The 18021-nt window shown below is 35.8% G+C and overlaps 1 protein-coding gene across 2 annotated transcripts in view; it reads left to right on the forward strand.

The window, feature by feature from the left end:
• UBE3C (ubiquitin protein ligase E3C) overlaps window positions 1–18021 on the forward strand; it is a 75545-nt gene that overhangs the window by 12622 nt on the left and 44902 nt on the right. Inside the window, exons 4-13 of one of the 2 annotated variants that reach the window (XM_071734747.1) lie at window positions 251–397; window positions 1117–1232; window positions 3097–3254; window positions 5197–5350; window positions 6108–6328; window positions 6622–6776; window positions 7364–7551; window positions 14759–14845; window positions 15512–15669; window positions 16201–16433. In XM_071734747.1, the coding sequence (XP_071590848.1) occupies window positions 251–397; window positions 1117–1232; window positions 3097–3254; window positions 5197–5350; window positions 6108–6328; window positions 6622–6776; window positions 7364–7551; window positions 14759–14845; window positions 15512–15669; window positions 16201–16433 (1617 nt within the window). The remainder of the gene's footprint in view (window positions 1–250; window positions 398–1116; window positions 1233–3096; window positions 3255–5196; window positions 5351–6107; window positions 6329–6621; window positions 6777–7363; window positions 7552–14758; window positions 14846–15511; window positions 15670–16200; window positions 16434–18021) is intronic. The other variant, XM_071734748.1, reaches the window with a different exon arrangement.

Below are 18021 nucleotides of genomic sequence, written 5' to 3' on the forward strand. Positions count from 1 at the left end.
CAAGTGTTTATTGTGTATTCTTTACTTAAAACCCGACAAATAAATTGCAATGTGTACTTCCTGAATTACAGACAGCAGTTATAGCCTTAACTGTGATCATTGTGTGTCTGTTTTTATCTCTTAACGAATGTGTTGTATCCATTTTGCTACTTTTTTAAAAATAAAATTGAAATAAGGTTTTTAAAGCTTTACATCTTTATAGTAAACAGTAAACCATTACTGATGGATTGATGCATGCCTTGTTTTTAAGTATTCTATCCAAAGAAGTGAATTTGATCGCTGTGCGAATTTGGCCCAATCTGGAGGAACCTTTTCCACTGCTAATGGAGCTAAATTGACTCTCTTAGTTCGCCAGTTACTCTTTTTCTATAGACAGAATGAGGATTCTAAGCGTTTGGTGAGTACATACTTGATTCACAGTACTTTTATTTAATGCACTTTTAAAGTACTCTTTAACTAAAAGATTTTGAAGGGATGCTGAAAAGCTATGACCAGTTCAATAAATTAATCTAAGGGCTCTGGCTTTTTCTGGCCTGCATTTTGCTGTTTTTTGTTTAGACAGCATAACTTGCAATTAGATTTTACGTGTGCACAGACACACCAAATCTGTGAAATGAAGCCTTTAAAAATCCTGTGTGTATTATTCACAGTAACATCTTAAATATAATATACTTCTGTTCTAATTTAATTTTTAAACAGTATTTTCCACTTAGTCCTCTGGTCGTTCCTAGGATGTTCAGGTGTTGTCTTTTTTTTGTTTTGTTTTCTTTTGTTTTTACACTGCTCAGTAAAGCTGGCATATCAATTGCCAAGTCACTGCAAACTTCCCAAGTGTATGTGTAAGAACTGTTCATAGCAGGTATTAGTAAAAGACATTGCAGAATTAGGGATATGTAAAAACAAAAAGTTAATAGATCAATTTGTGAGTGTAATGCAGGCTTAACTTTGAAGGTTCAGTACTAGCAGTTGCATGGTTCCTGCTGTGTAAAACTTCCTTTACTGAACCGAACATGGTTGTCATTGATTTTTGGCAAGATCTCCAAAGGTACCCAGAACAGGTTTGCAGTATTACTGCCTGTTGTTATGCATAGTAAGGTTATGCTTATCTTTTCACAGGTCTGGTTGTGTCAGAATTTAATTAAACAGAGTTCTCAGTTTGTTAAGCAATTGGATGGTCCAGACAGACTTACTTGCTTATTCCAAATAAAAAGACTGTTGGGGCTGTGTTGCAGGTAAACTCTTTTTTCTATATTTCTATTGTCTAAATAGCATTCAGAAATTCTGTTGGACACTTGTTTCTTTTGCAGCAGATAGAATATTAAATGTAAGTTTATTTTACAGAGAGGATTGTTCACGTTAAGCAAACATGTAGGCCACAATAGTTGTTCCTGTGTAAGAACAAAGGAATTGACTTTCAAGTTCAGCATGTGTTTAAGGGATGCCCTGCCTAAGAATAACTTTAAATATGTTTGTGTATGATACAATTAACAATATTTGTGGAAACTGGAAGGTTATCCTGGGAACTGGTGGTGATTAGAAGGTGTTATCTGAGTTAAATTAATGTTCCAAGGATATGCTTTGGATGTATTTTGTTTTAAGGATGTATTTTGTTTTAAAACTAACATTATTTAAGCTAACCTTTCCTCACACTTTGAGTTTGAGTCATGTTAAACAGTTACAGGACTGGCTTCATCAGTACATTTATTGTTTGCAGTGGGAGGATCCCGGTAGGATCATAGCAGGGTAAATTTATCAAGGTGACTTGGAGAGTTGGAAGCTAAAGCCTTTTTTAGAAAACAATATATTTGCTCTTATCAATAATAGATACTAGTTATATTGTCCAGAGCTTTAAAATATTTTTTCCTTTTAATATTGAGATTTTTTTGAGAAAATGGTTTCATTGAAGTCACTGAAACTCGTGCTCTTATTATGTGTCTATACTGTATGTCCAATAAACAGTGACACCAGATACTAAAGAAGAGTCCATGAGTGTGTCCACCAGCTGTGGTGTCAGTGGATCATATTGGACTTTTTCACTACAGTTGAAATGGTGGTTTTGTAGATGAAACTCTTTTAGTATTCCCACTCTCCCTTCCTAGCTGGGTGATATGGGAAAATAAAATGAGTGTAAGAGCTGTCCCTGCCTGTGTAAATAAAATGGAGGAAGAAGCTCTTCTTAACTGCCCTTGCCATCATGATGGTGGGTGGGTATAATTGCTTTCTGAACTACTTTAGTTTTCTGCAACAGTCCAGAAAATGAGCAGTGGGACAGGTTGCTGAAAAAGTGTGTCTCCCTGGGATAAGTTGAGATTTATGAGGTGCTGGTAGTTTTGGATGCTATGGAAAAAAAATTGACTGTAATATTGTATAGAAGATGGTAGTTTGCTTGCAGCTACACTTGCAAAAAAAGGGTCTTGGTGACAGGATGTATTTTACTGTTTAGTGAAATGTCATAGCCTTGTCAAAATAATTTTTGCTGATAGATCCTGTCTTTCAGAATGGCAAGGAGATAAAGCATTTTTAGGGCAACCGTGTCTATATACATCTCATATTTTTAATCCTTTTCATCTAATCCTTTTAATTCTAAGCAGAATTTTTGTGGTTACTGGTAGTTGTTTCATAAGCAGTTTGCTAGAAGGACGGGGTTGGTTTTATTTATACTATTTCGGTCTGTAATCAAGGACATATTGTTTTATTTATACATATAAGTGTTCATTCCCAGCCCATATTGCTCTGGAGCTTTCATAACTTCATTTTTAATAAGGGTAGCAATACATGTTGGAAATACACATATTCTTTGCTTCTCTTGCAGTCATTGCAGTAGACCTCCAAACTGTAACTTGACTGAAAGTGTGACTCTAGTAGGTTTTAAATAAGAATGCCATATTTATGGAAACCCTAAAATCAGGAATTATAAAGATGCCAACCAAAAAATGTAGCTAAACTACTGAGAACACTTGGAAACCAAGTAGAAATAAATTGTTTGAGAGATGAATGTGAAAAGAAATTTTTTATAGTTTAATTTTTAAATCAGTGTGCATATACCTGTGGTAAAATAATTCTTGTTAAATAATTCTGATTTAATTTCATTTATAGGCTATTGCAAAATTGCAATGATGACAGTCTGAATGTTGCACTTCCTATGAGAATGCTTGAGGTATTTTCATCTGAGAATACATATTTGCCTGTTTTACAAGATGTCAGCTATGTGACATCATTAATTGAACAAATTTTGCACTACATGATTCACAAAGGTGAGTAGCTAGAAACTAGAAGTTCTGGGAAATACTAAAAATGTAACAGTGTACAATATCTGCAGACTGTGTTGTTGAATCCCATTTACCTTTACCACAGAAAGTGCATTAAGTGCTGCATACAGTAACCTGTACAATAAATGGATATTTTTCTTGTAATGAGATCACTGCTTGAGAAATTGCTGTTTGATGTGAATATTCCACCAAGTCACTTGACCACAGCTTTTGAGAGTAGGTGAATATTACCTAGCAGAAGTTTTATTCCAGTAGCTGTTTACATACACATGCACTGTGCCAGGTGTAAGCTTTAGTTATTTTAAAGTTGGGCATTGTTTTGCATTATAGTTCTATATAACTGCTAATGTTCATTATTATAGTAAATTGGTGTTATCTTTTCATCCTGCTAACACTAAAGACACCTTATCCAAGATAATGGTGACCTAGCTTTTATTTCCATTGTACCATCCTCAGCAAAACTGTTTGCTCAACTGCAATCAGTTACACCTGTGCAAACATACTGTGAGTTAATGAATGGTGTAGTTATCACCAAAATTATGTTTTGTTTTGAAGAAGCTTTATTGCTCTGGGAATGTGTGAAAAAATTAATTAGGCTTTCTGATACTATAGCTTCAATTGGTAAGACCTGTGGGGAAAAAAGATAAAAACATTAGGAAATAAGCCTCTTGGATCCAGCTTCATTGGTATAAAATGTAAAAAGAGCACCTTTCAGTTAATTGTTGGAATAATTTTCTGTTTGTCAGTAAAAAAGTTCACTCAGTGGACTAGGCCATCTTATAGTGTTACTGAGGATTTGGTTTTTAACTACTAAATGTTGCAGTCACTATGAGGAAAAAAAAGGCTTTTTCTGTAGCAGATTTATTTTAATTGGTGAGGCATAAGTAAAGCTATAGAAACATTTGTGTTTGTCTCATTACTTAATATATAGTAACTATATCTTCCAAAGTAGCTTAATATTATTCCTTCAGCTTAATATTCAGTCCTCACAAATGATATATAAAAGTTTTAAGATGTTAGATCATAAATTGTAGTAAAAAAAAATTCAGCTCTCTGATGACTTATAATCAAAACAGAAAGATGTGGTTCTGTGCAGCTACAAATATTCCATCTCCTAACAATTTTTGATGGTTAAACCTGTAAGCAGCTTTTATATACTGTATGTTTCTGCATGTAGTTTGGCTTCCATGTGTGTTTTGTGAGCATTGCCAAGTTTTCCCTTCATGGTGAAATCCACTTTTTGCATTGTATGTCAAGTTAAATAGTCCCTGATGGAGAGTCTGAGGCTTCTCAATGGGGTGACACTGCTTGTGGATTTGCAGTGACTCATGTAGTGGGGAAACGTGTGTCTTAGTTTAGGAGTTCATTGAGCAAGCAGAAGTTGGTTTAAGAAGAATGGAATAATGTGATTCCATTTGTACTTCAGTGAGATAAAAGCAAAGTACCCTCCACACGTCGTTCTGGATTGGGTATTTTATTACTGCCTGAGAGATCCTTGTTCTGGGAACAGCGATTGTGTTCTTTATCCTTCTAAAGCAAGGTGTTCATAGAATTGAGACATTTGTCAATGGGGCTCTAAATTTTAAGATGCAGTTATGTTTGGAGTAGAGGGGAAAAGTCATAATTTCTGAAAGTGTGGAAGGACAACAAAAACAGAGGAGGAGAGATAATATTCATAGGCCATTGTTTAAAAAAAATGAAATTAATTAATCAGCAGGAATGGTGAATTTTTGAAAATAAAATTGACTCTGAATGCAGTTACATATTTATGATTTTATAAGGTGAGTTTTCCTAACAAGCTGCTGGTAAATCCTGTTACTTCTTATGTGAAGTGTGGCTTAGATTATTGTAAAATGTCAGGTTTATAAATTGTTTTATAAGGAAAAGAATTACTACAATTTAAAAAATTGGTATTTCTTACTTACAGGCTACTACAAGTCGCTTTATTTGTTAATTAACAATAAGCTTCCCTCGAGTATTGAGTATTCTGATGTTTCTCGAGTCCCTATTGCAAAAATACTTCTGGAGAATGTTCTGAAGCCATTGCACTTTACATACAGCTCCTGTCCAGAAGGTGCAAGGTAAATAAAGATAATATTAGATACTTGTATACTTGGTATTCTCAGAGATGTGCAGTTTGTTGTTGGTGAATATCCAGCTACTCTTTCAGTGCAGTTTGGTTTATTTGCAATGGTAATGATTTTCTGAAACAATATAGTTTCAGGTGTGTTTAAGAAAAAAGCAATAAAATGCTGAAGACTGCAATAAACTGAGAATAGCAGGGGTAACAATATGTAGGGACATAGGTGTAGGGTAGCTTAGATGAGAGCAGAGGTGCAGCTATGAGCAGATGAAATATAATTAGAATTAAAAGGAATTTTGTGTCAGAGATGAGTTTTATGAAGAAAAATAACTAAGTAATAGCTTATGAGAAGAAAGAGTCATGTTATGTAGAAAGATGGAACAAAAATCAAACTCTGGTTGTATCACATGTGACAGTGTGATCATGTTTTGTGTTGATTTCAGGTGGGGAAATTCTTGCTTTTTTAATCTATTTTTTATTTCAAGATTACAAACAATAAATTTAGCTTGATAATAGTTTTCTGTGAGTTCGTAAAAAAATTAAAGGATAAAATTGCATTCAGGGTCATCAGGAGAAGTATGTAGCATAAGTTAATTTTTGAGAAATGTGGTTTAATAGCCCAGGACTGATGGAGCACATCTTTGCAGGTTTCTTGATGGAAATGTTAAACTTGGAAATCGATCTATTATTCCATGGGTATAATTGTGGGAAATTTTGCCTGTATTTTCTATAAAGACAACTTTTCTTCATTTCAGGCAGCAGATTTTTGCAGCCTTCACAGAGGAGTTCCTGGCAGCACCTTTTACAGATCAGATATTCCATTTCATCATTCCAGCGCTTGCTGATGTGCAGACCATTTTCCCTTATGAACTATTTCTGAATGCACTATTATTAGCAGAAAGTGGATGTTCAAGAAGAAGTGATCAAGCCCCATGGCTTTTTTACTTTGTGTTAACAGTTGGTGAAACATATTTGGGTGAGGAAGCTAATTCATTGGTTTTTCATATTGGGGTTGGGATGTTACATATTTCCATGTTGTGGTTCAGTGCCAAGCAAAAACCAGTTTGTGCCTGCAGGTATTGGAGAGATCTGGTTTATTATCTAGTCTTTTACTTTTCAGTAAAAAATGTTTAATCTGGGAAGATTTGATATAATGGGTTTTGGTCAGGTGTTTCTTGTAAAAGATACTTTATAGTATCTTTTGACTATCACACTGTCTGGCTAGTGTTACCTGACTAAGAATCTCTTATTTCTGTGTATGTGCTATAGGGTCCCTTTCAGAGGAAGGGCTTCTTGTGTATTTGAGGGTACTCCAGACGTTTCTGTCTCAGCTGCCTGTGTCTACTGCTGGTACAAATTGTCAAGATGCAAACAGTGATTCTGAAGATGAGGATGAAGAGATCAGTAAAATGACAACTACACCAGTAAGCAGTACAGAATTTCTTTGAATTAATTTTTATTTGTAGCAGCACCAAATACAGGCAAAAGCCTGATTAGCAGAAATCTGGTATTTTTCTAGTTACAGGTAGAAGTGAGTACATTTACCTCTTAAAACCAGATGGCTGCTCACTGTAAGCAAATGAGCTACCCATGAGTTATGAATGTGGAAATACTGTTTGTGAAGGAACTTCCAGTAGACACTCAGTTCTGCATTTCATGTTCCATGCTGACTGGGGTCAGTGGGGAAAAGATGACTATTTGTGTATATTATTCTGGCCTTACTGTATCCAAGTGTTGCAGAACATGCTTACTTTAAAGGGAGTCTTTCCCACTGGCCTAAGTGAAACCCAACTGTTCCCTACCCCGAGATTTAGGTTTGCTGTTGGGTCTGATGCTTTTTAGAATGCTACTGGTATATACATATATGCTTACATTTTAACTATTGTCAAAAAAATGTTTTTTTCTAATAAAATTGTGAAGTGTTGAGGGGCTTTTTTGGGTTTTTTTGTTCGTTTTTTTTAAGGGATACTTGATCATTAACAAGACAATGTTATATTTGATATACTTGTAGGGTGATGGGAGAATATCAGTTCAGTACATAACTGAGGAATGTCTAAAGAAATTGGATACAAAGCAGCAGACAAACACTCTACTGAATATGGTTTGGAGAGATTCAGCTAGTGAAGAGGTCTTTACCTTGATGGCATCAATCTGCCACACACTGATGGTACAGCACAGAATGATGGTACCAAAAGTCAGGCAAGTACAAGTAGTAGTGCTGTTGAACTGTAGTACATCTAAAATGGGATTTATTAGATAGATTTGTTTTAAATATCCTGTGTTTTTTTTCCCTGTGTTTTCTTTTCGGATCAGCTGAAATAAGTAACAATTTCAGAATTTCAGTAAGAATTGTTGGCAAACTAAAGAATGGATTAATTCTGTTTCTTATTTTTCTTGTTCATTGTGCTCTCTTTGGAGTAATCAGTGAATCCAAAACTGTAAGCTCTTGGCTTGCTTAGCGAGTTGCAAATATTGTTTATATTAGGATTGTGTCACCACATTGAGGACTGTGCAACCAGCAATGTTTGTGATGAGAATAATAATACACAAATAGGGATTGCAAAGATTCTCAAAAGGACTTCATCTGTCCACATGCTCAGAGGCAGTGGTTTTAATCATCATTCTAGTACAAGTTTGTCTAAGTTGGTTTTAATATTTCCAGTGACACAGATTACACAGTCTCTGTTGCTGGCTGAGTACTGAGACCAACTTGTTTCCTCCCTTGTTTAATATATGGACAAAATCTCTCTTGCTACAAATTAAAACAATTCCTAACTACTGAAAACCACTTTTGTTTGAGAAGGGCTTTAGCATCTGAGATGGAGATATAAGACTTGTTCATTTATATAACATTCTTTTAAAAAGACAGCAAGCCACAAATACCAATAACAATGGAAGAAGATTTTTGACTCTTATTATCAAATTAAGGCCCATAAGTATTAACACTGTTCTGTGGTGCAGGTAGTTTTGAGTAAGTATGTAGCTGCTGGTAGTAAAGTAACTATTTAGGGAATGTGGTAAACACAATCAATTCAAACTGCATTGTAAACAGTGATACAGAAAACTAATTACCTGGTATCTTAGCCCAGTGGTGTTTATAGCTGTTAGAGGAAGTAAGATGTCAGTGAAACTGTGATTGCTCGATTAGGGTAATTAGTTCTTTGTAGACTAATTGCATTAGGGCAGGATGTGAGACCTGAAGATCATAGCAGCAGTTGAATGAGCATGCCTGCTTTATTGTCACAAGTAGTACATTGCCTAGGATAGTAATTACTGAGCTGAAATGCATCACTGCTTTGACTTCAGGTTTGCTGGTGAACTGTGTGGAACAGGGTATTTAACAAATAAAGAGTCACACAGAACTTTAATTGTATGAGTATGGCATCTGTTTCCTCTAAGAAATTGTATTGGATCTTTGCAGTTATTTGTGATAACAGGCTAGTTACACATTGGTTAATTTTAGGAGTTATGAGACCTCCACTCAGCTATTAGGGAAAGCAGTTTACAAGTTTGAACTTTTGAATAGCTCCAAAATAGTTGAATTTACCAATTTAAATTATTAGTAGAGCTTTTAAGTGCTACTACCAATGGAATTATTTTCGTGGTCAAAATAAACTTAATTCATATAGGTATTTTGTAAATTAAAGTAGACATTTAATTTCTAGTTCTGATTTCCACACCAGTTGTAAGTATTAGATTTGCCAGTCACTGTGTCAATCTTTTTTCCTTTTCTCCGTGCATTTTAGACCTGGCCTAAGATACCGAGCAGCAATTTTGAACATTCCTTTTGGGTTTTTTTCAAAGGACATTTGATACTGTTTTAAAGGAAGTAAACATTGTGCTGATGATTTCAGAAGATCCCCATAGTACTTTTGTAATTTTAAAAAATGCCTGGTGATTTTTAGTTGCCCAGATTATTTTATCAAATGTAATGATAGTGTTCTGAGAGATGCTTCAATTGTTTTGAGTGAAACTGAAATTATTTTGAATATGTTCTAAGAAATCAGAAATGTTCTTTTTATATTCTGTTTGGAAACATATTCGGTCAAGTGGTTTAAGAGAAAAGGTTGTTACAAAAACTTTGCTTATTTAACAGCATTTACAACTGTAACAGAAAATAATGATAATTAAAAACATAAAAGATGCAGATCTCCAAAGTGGGATGCTAAATGCAAAGAGTAATAACTGAAGATGACTTTTCAATAAATAAAAGAAAATAAGACTAAGAACATAGGCTTTGAAGAGAGGTAGCAGCAAGTATTTCTGTATTGTTTCAGTATTTCTCAGGCTTTTTTCCTTCTTGCAAAAAAGGTGAGAAACTCCTAGTATAGACTTCTGTCACTCCATTAAAGTTGATTACTTTTTCTTCTTGTGGCCACTCAGTACATCTTTGGTTTGACTGATGATGATACATGGTGTTAGGAACATTGGTGTCACTGCTTTAGCTCAACAGTTTCTTTGCTTTTGCAACAGAGACCAAGTGAGAACAGAACAAGGTACTGAAGTGTAGTTTTGATCAGAAGGAGCATGGCTCTGAAGTTTCTTTCTGATTCCGTGCAGAGTGGTGGGACGCAGGGGTGGATCACTGGGAAATCTCATTGCTTTGGATTAGTTGTTAGGAATTTTGGGAAATTCTGAATCGAGTAAGTTCTGGAAAGGTGCAGTCAAGCTCAGTTAAAGAAAAAGGCCACAAGACTGGAAAAACCTTGCTGTAGCTATGTTCAGTAAGCCAAGTGACAGGTGTAGAATAAAATCCTGATTGTAACAAAGTCACTGGGAGTTGTCCTTTTTTTTGGAGGGGCAGGCCTTCAAATTTTCACTGTCAAGTTGATTTGTATTACTGAATACAGTTATTAAAAAAAAAAGCCTCAGATTATAGTTCTCATTATAAAGAGTTTTGCAAGACTTTTGTTCATCAAAACTATACTTTAAATAACTAGCAAATTCTGTTTCTGCAGAATATTTTGAGGCATGATTTAATTACCATAGAAGTCAGGTTATCACTACTGATTAATATTAAACAGTGAAGGGAGCTGTTCTTGTACTGGGGGACGTCAGTTGCTATCCGCTGTCTGATTAGTGCCCTGGAGTAATTGGTAATGCTGGTTTGACAGTTTCATAGTGACAGTACATTACTACTATGTAATTAACATAACACTGCTAGTCTTAACCTGTGGTTGAAAATTGGTTGGAAAGCTGACAATCTGGTGTAGTATGAGCAGTCTGTTTGGACACTTGTAGAAGCTTAGGCTTTAAATGAGGCTATTTTTGTAATTCTTTGGGGCATGTTCTTTCACTGCTGTGTTTTTTTTTAAACCAGAATGATTGCATATGAACTTGTAACCCTTTTTTGAGCTTTGCTTTACAGTCTTGGTCCCATACAAAGAGAGGCAGAAGCATAAAGCCATATAAAGAGGGGTGGAGTTCATTTTGGGGTGGCTTTGCATGCTGTCTCCTACTTGTGACACCTTGCAGTTCTGAAGTGTCAAAATCTGCTGCCCAGGCAGTGGTGACCTTTGACAGACTGTGTGAGTTCCTCTCATTCTAGTCTATTCTCTTCATTAACTTAAATGGTCTCAGTGGGAAACCGGGCCCAATTTATGACCCAGACTGAAAATCTTTCCTTTAACTAATTAACTTGTAGTGGTGCCTCAGCTAAATTAAGCTTAATGGGTCATTTAATCTGTTCTATTGCGCAGGAGGAATTCAAATTTTTTTTTTTTTTTTTTTTTTTTTTTTTTTTTTTGGACCAGAAGTGCCCAATACTGTTCTGGCAAGTACACATAAATCATGTGGCCTTTGTGGACAATTAGATACCTACAGAGAGAAACAAGGTTCAAAATAAATGATTGTTGTGTACTTACTTTTGGGAGAAGATAATTGAATTTGTTATGATTCAAATAGATACTTAGCAGAAATTACTGGAGTGGATTTAACTCTGTCATAACCTGTGGCTGGGACAGTGTGGATTTATCCACTTGGAAGGCACTTATCCTTTCCAGGAGTACAAAAATGGTGCTTGTCCCAGACTACAAAATCTGCATATGAACTTTAAGGAAAAACTATTAACGAATCCATTATATTAAATGATGTGTGGTGATCTCATAATAAAGAAATTGGTAGTATGCAATGAGATTTTCCAGAAAATTCAGAAACACTAAATGGGAAGGATAAAAAAACAGTTTAAACTTTAGATGTTTGTTTAGTTTTTAGAATAGTACAAATATTGAAAATGAAACCCCTTAGACTATATAAAAAGAAAATCACATAGAAGATATATCCAGTCTTTCTGATTTCTACTGTTTGGGTATTTTCTTTAAAGGAAAAAGTGATCAAGACTGTATGGACAATCAAGCTTTACCTTAGCTGATCTCTAAACTGTGTGGGTTGATAATGCTTCCTCATCAGGGTATACAAGCTGTCCCTGTAATATTCTGCAGTTTAATGGAAATTATCTGGTGCAATGTTGTCTTAGTGTAGTTCTATCTGGATATGCTGGTGTTTTGGGTTTTTTTCTCAGCCAAGGGGAAAGACCAAATTAGGTAGATTTTGACCTACTTTAAATCTCAGTTGTTCTATTTCTTAATTTATATTTTTTAAGCTTTTTAAAAAAATATTTTGAAAACTTTGAAACTTTTTTCTTAAGCTTTTGGAGAGATAGGACTTCTCAGTGCCATCACTGCATTGTGATACTTTTATTTGTTGCAGTTGCTATATTCTACTTTGAAAGGCAATTTCTGTACTTGGAGAATAGTAGGTTGTTTCTGCAGTCATTCCTTTAACAATGGATTATATTTGAAGTGAATCTGGTGATGAAAAGTTTTTGTAAGACAAGGCCTAATTTCCCCTTTCATGTTTAGTTTGCAGTTTCATCTATATTTTCTGGTAATAGTATGGGAACTTCAGAATTGATTAGTTAATCTGCTTCATATTCTATAGGTATTTTGTATTGACAATATAGGTTGTTTAATAACATCTTCTACCAAATTTGCATTTTTGTATTTAACCAAATTTTCAGGGAAGGGAAATGGGAAAGTTGAATACATTCAGCATTTCTGGAATTGGGCCATAAATTATAGCAGTTGACTGCCTGAATCACGGATATAGAATAAAAATGGCTAAAACTTACACAAAGGTTATTATTATAAGCTCTTAAGGTTTGTCCTTTTTTTCCCCATCATTATTGCTGAATATCACTAAATGAAAAAATGAATTACATTATGATGGGTTCAATGTCCATAATGTTTGTTCATTTCTGCTAAAACTATTACATAATTTCCAGGGATGATTGTAAAATTAACACGTTTTTACTTGGAAGCCCTATGAGACCTCATGGCACTGTGCCAAATTACTTCTCATTTCAAATATGAGGCTGAAAACTGAAGGTCAGCAAGGATATTTCTCATTTCAGAAACCAAGACATATGAGCTATCATTAAGATTTTTAAATATTACAATACAAATCATTGTTCTAAATTAGCTAGATATGTTAAGCCCTTCCTTACATGATTGTGCATAATTTCCACCCAAATGTCAAAATAATGTGACTTTAGAAGGAAGTAAAATGTATCAAATTCAGGTTTAATTTTTTTTCAAAACTTCCACATATCTCAAGTAGAACTTAATTTTACAATAAAACTTATCTTACACTGGCATTAGCTGGTGGTCCTTCAAATTTGACTCAAATTTAGTAATGATCACCAACATGCAGCTTTTCTAGAATATGTGAAGCTGTCAGCTCTTTTTAAAGGTACTGATGTATGTATTTAAAATTCAAAGTTTTTGAAAAAAGAGGGGTGATACAACAAAAGAGATGAAAAGATGCATCACAGTCCAGAGGTTGCATGTACTTAATTTTCCCTTCTTCAGCATTCCCCCTTTCTGTCTCCAAAACTGCCTGTACCTGTGAAACTCCATCCTTTCTGCTTGAAGAGTTCAATGCTACTTTATCCTTGCACAGCTCCTTGTCTGTGCATCTCCTTTTGGTGAACACATGTGAATTGAGACTGTGAAAGAAGGGACTTGCTGTGTGGATGCATGAGAGAGGCTGTGCTCTAGTGGACATCAAAAAGAGCCCTCAGGGCTTCAGCAGTGGGGGATCCAGGCCCCTGAGGGATATGGCACTTGCAGTATTTGTTTGTGAGTGGGTGATGAGGTTTTCTTGTGGTTTCTTTGTTTTTATGTTTTTAAATGAATTGCCACTTAAATAATTCTCAAATGTTTTTAAATGCTTACTGATACTTTACTTTGCTTCCTTGATGAAATGTGTTCTTCCTTTCCTTTTGCCATCTGGTGAATTTTAATTTATCCATATGGTCTGTAATAAATATTGTTTTCTCAGGCAGCAGCTAGTTTATCCTCCCTATTCCCATTTTCCAGCCTCTAACCTCTTGTGGGGATTGCCACGGGGAATTTTGATGTTATGAGTCTATTTGCCTCTGAAGAATGTGTGGGCCTGAGTATTTGTATTGCCTTAATTATTCTAATAGTAATTAGGAGATCTAGGAAAGCTGCATTTAGGATGTCTAACTGAATCTATTTCTTCAGTATCCAAAAAAATGACAGCTTAGTCAGTCAAATCCAAGTTGGTTTCCTAGAATCATTCATTATTTCAAATGAAGTTTGTCACTAAGGTTCCTTCCTGCAAGGGAAAAAATAGGCTAAGGGAGAAATTTTAATTCCCAGAAGCTTTTTATTTCTCATATCTACATAAAGTTTATCATGCAGTGGGCATGCTGAAATTACATAGGTAAAGTTGGTCCTGTGTGTGACTGACTTGTAAACACACTCATCTGTTTTACAGATGAATAAACCATTTTCTGTCAACAGATGGATCAGTGTATGTGTATGGGTAGCTGTCCTGACAGACATTGTTCCATTGATGTTGCTGCCTTTCTGTCTGCCATGCAGAATATACCAGTAAAATTTCTTCAGAATTTTAAATGAATGTTTACTTCTAGTATGAATGAACTGTAAGGTGTTTGAATCTACTTTTCTCAAAAATTGCTGGGTTTTAATGTTGGAAGAACCACAGAAGTGACATTCTAACAAGTTGCTGTGGTTTTCTATATTAGAATGGAAAAACCCTCAGAGAAATAACTCAGTGTATGTTATTTTTATTTAGCGTGTGTTTAATTCTGTAGAATATTGCAAACTTGGATCTGTGTAGTGTGGTTTGTTCCAGAGTTACTGAAGACTACATATTTTAGGATTAAGGATTTTTATAAATGTGTTTCAACTTTGGGGCAGTTGCCAGATTTTATTAGGGTATTAACCTCCATCTTGAAAAAAATCATTTTATTTGTTAATATTTGAGAAATGCTTGGCATAAAAGGTCTTATGGAAGTGTTGTGATTTTTGAATATAGTATTTTTAAATATACAATTTATTTGAACTTTCTTTTGTAGGCTTCTCTATAGTTTAGCCTTTAATGCCAGATTCCTGAGGCATCTGTGGTATTTGATATCTTCAATGACTACTCGAATGATTACAGGGTATGTGTTCTACAATTTCTGAAACTAAGTCTTTGTTGAAACAGAGCATATCTAGTGAAGAGAAAATGAGATGGTAGAATGGCAGGACATGTGGAAGATGATTGAAAGCAAAACACTAATGGTTACTTAGCTTCTGTGATTTCGTAAAATGAGCAAAACCTTGGGAAATGGACAAATAAATCAATAAAACCTTTATTTAAAATAAGTTGGATGTTTAGTAGTTTTTGGTGTGCTTACTAGCATCAATATAATAAACACTGAAGTCCCAAATACTTAATTCTAAGTGTGTTTTATACGCTCTGGCTAGTCCAGAAATTGATGGTGGCAGAAACTTGCTCCCAAGAACTGAGGCACTGAACATACAGATTTGTTCTGTGCTGACCTTAGTTATTCTCTTTCCTTAATGTCTGTTTTAAACCAGAAAGTATCTGCAGTCTCTAATAGTTAACACCAAAGTTTATATATCAAGACACTGAGATACTGTTGGGGCAAGAGATTACAAAGAATAACCTTGTAGTAATTATTAAAGTGAGTGGGCTGTATTTATGCTGTAGGAACTGCTACTATTTCTACTACTACTGTATTTTTACTAGAATGTTGCAAGTCAACACTTTTTTTTGAGAATTTAATTAACCATCTCTTTAATTTTGCATTTTATATTTTAAGGTCTATGGTGCCACTCCTTCAAGTGATTTCAAGAGGCTCTCCAATGTCTTTAGAAGACTCTAGTCGAATTATCCCTCTTTTCTACCTTTTTAGTTCTTTGTTTAGTCATTCACTTATTTCTATTCATGATAACGAGTTCTTTGGTGATCCAATAGAAGGTGAGTTTCAAGCATGGTAAATAACAGTGCTTTGCAAAATGTTTTTTGTGTGGGGCTGCAGAGTTCCCTGGGTAGTGATTTGCTGACATCTGTGGGGAAGGCTCTTCTGGGCTGACTTGCTGATAGTCAGTCCCCTGAGCACTCAGCTGTCAGCTGGCTCTTTCATGGTGATTGCATTTAGAAAAATGAGGAAAAAAAAAAATGATGGTCTGCACCTTGGGAACCCGAGCTTTACAAGGTCTGATATGGAAATTCTTAATCTTGAAAGTTTTTATGCATTAGTGAAGAGAGTGAAGTTTTTTTGGATAGAACCTCTGGTCTAACAAAAAATTAACATAGCAGATATCACAAAAGGCAATGTTGTGATTAAAATCATTGTGACTGCAAACAATTAAAATAGCTGATTGCCTTTATATAAACGCATTTGGGTGATGTTTCTTTTCTCTGCCTTTAGATTTTGTTTGTGAAAATTAAAGTTCCAATAAAATAAGTTTTTTCAATAATGCAGATGAAACTTAATGTTTTATGTAGTTGCAGGTCAAAGACAATCATCGATGATGCCTTTTACTCTAGAAGAGCTTGTAATATTATCACGCTGCCTTCGAGATGCATGTTTAGGGATCATAAAGTTGGCTTATCCAGAAACAAAACCAGAGGTTCGTGAGGAATATATTGCAGCATTCAGAAGTGTTGGAGTAACAAAAAATACAGAAATGCAGCAATGTATACAGACGGAACAAAAAAGGTGGATTCAGTTGTTCAAGGTAAATTGTGTCAATTTTCAAAACATATGTAAATAAAAGTTTCAGGCTTCTGCAGAAGATAGGAGATTAGGTGGTTTTTTTCTCTAATTATACCTTTAACACAGTTAAAAGGAATATAGATTTGGGAATGTTGCTTTTTGGCATATATAGCCAAACTTTAAGTATAGAATCATAGTATGGCCAGGGTTGGAAGGGACCTTAGAGATCATTTAGTTCCAACCCCCCTGCATGAGCAGGGACACCCTCCACTAGACCAGGTTGTTCAAGGCCCCACTGAAACCTGGCCTTGAACACTTCCAGGGAGGGGGCAGCCAAAGCTTTCTTAGGAAGCCTTTTCCAGTGTCTCTTCACCCTCAAACTAAAAAATTTCTTCCTAATGTCTAACCTAAATCTCCCCTCTTCAATTCTGAAACCATTTCCCCTTGTCCTCTTGCTCCACACTCTTGCTTACCCCAGCTTTCTTGTAGTCCCCCTTCAGATATTGGAAAGTTGCCATAAGGTCACCTCAGAGCCTTCTCTTCTCCAGGCTGAACAACCCCAACTTCCTCAGCCTGGCTTCAAAGGGGAGGTGCTCCAGCCCTCTGATCATTTTAGTGGCAGTTCCATGGACAGCTCTGGACACATTCCACGATTTTACTGTGTCCTTCCCATGCTGGGGACTCCTGAACTGGACACAGGTGGGGTCTCACAAGAGCAGAGCAGAGAGGGAGAATCAACTCCCTCGACCATCTCTCTGTGCTTCTCTTGATGCAGCCAGGACACAGGTGGCTTTCTGGCCTGCAGGAGCACATTGATGGCTCATGTTGAGCTTCTGGTCCACCACCACCCCTAAGTCCTTCTCCTCAGGGCTGTCTGCAATCCTTTCTCCTTCCAACCTGTGTTAGTGCATGGGATTGCTTTGACCCAGGTGCAGAACCTTGCTCTTGGCTTTGTTGAACTGGACTGTTCTCAAGCCTGTCAGGTTCCCTCTGGATGGCATCCCCTTCCTCTGGATGGCATCTTCACCACACAGTTCCTTGCTCACCCATACCAGCCTCCTGGCACTCCTGCCTGCCTTCCTCCTCACTGGGACACATTGGTCCTGGGCATGCAGGAATTGATCCTTGAATATGGACAAGCTTTCCTGGGCTCTTATCCCATCCAGGTCTTTATCCCATTCTGCCCTACTTAACAGACCCTTGAAGAGACTGAAGTCTGCCCATTTAAAATCAAGTGCCACCAGTTTACTTTGCACTTTCCTTGCTGCCCTAAGGATCTGGAATTCTACAGTGTCATGGTCACTTCAGCTTAGTCTCCCATTAATTTTTACACCACTCACCAGCCTGTTTCTCTTGGTGAGAATAAGGTTTAGCAAAGCTAGAAAAGAATTTAAAGTAAGTAGTTTTAATTCTGATAACATCTAGTTGGCTTTTATTTTTGGCATTTCTCAATGTAATTTTCTTGCTTGTCCCGTTTATTAAAAAATTCCTGTAGTATAGGCTTAACACCATCTCCCATGCAGCAAGATCATTATAGCTCTGTGTAGTGTGAAATTCCCACTAAATTATGTGATTACTGAAGTACTTCTGTATTAAAGGCTTCCCTAAAC

Source organism: Heliangelus exortis, chromosome 2 (genome assembly GCF_036169615.1).
Source record: "Heliangelus exortis chromosome 2, bHelExo1.hap1, whole genome shotgun sequence".
Lineage (NCBI taxonomy): Eukaryota > Metazoa > Chordata > Aves > Apodiformes > Trochilidae > Heliangelus > Heliangelus exortis.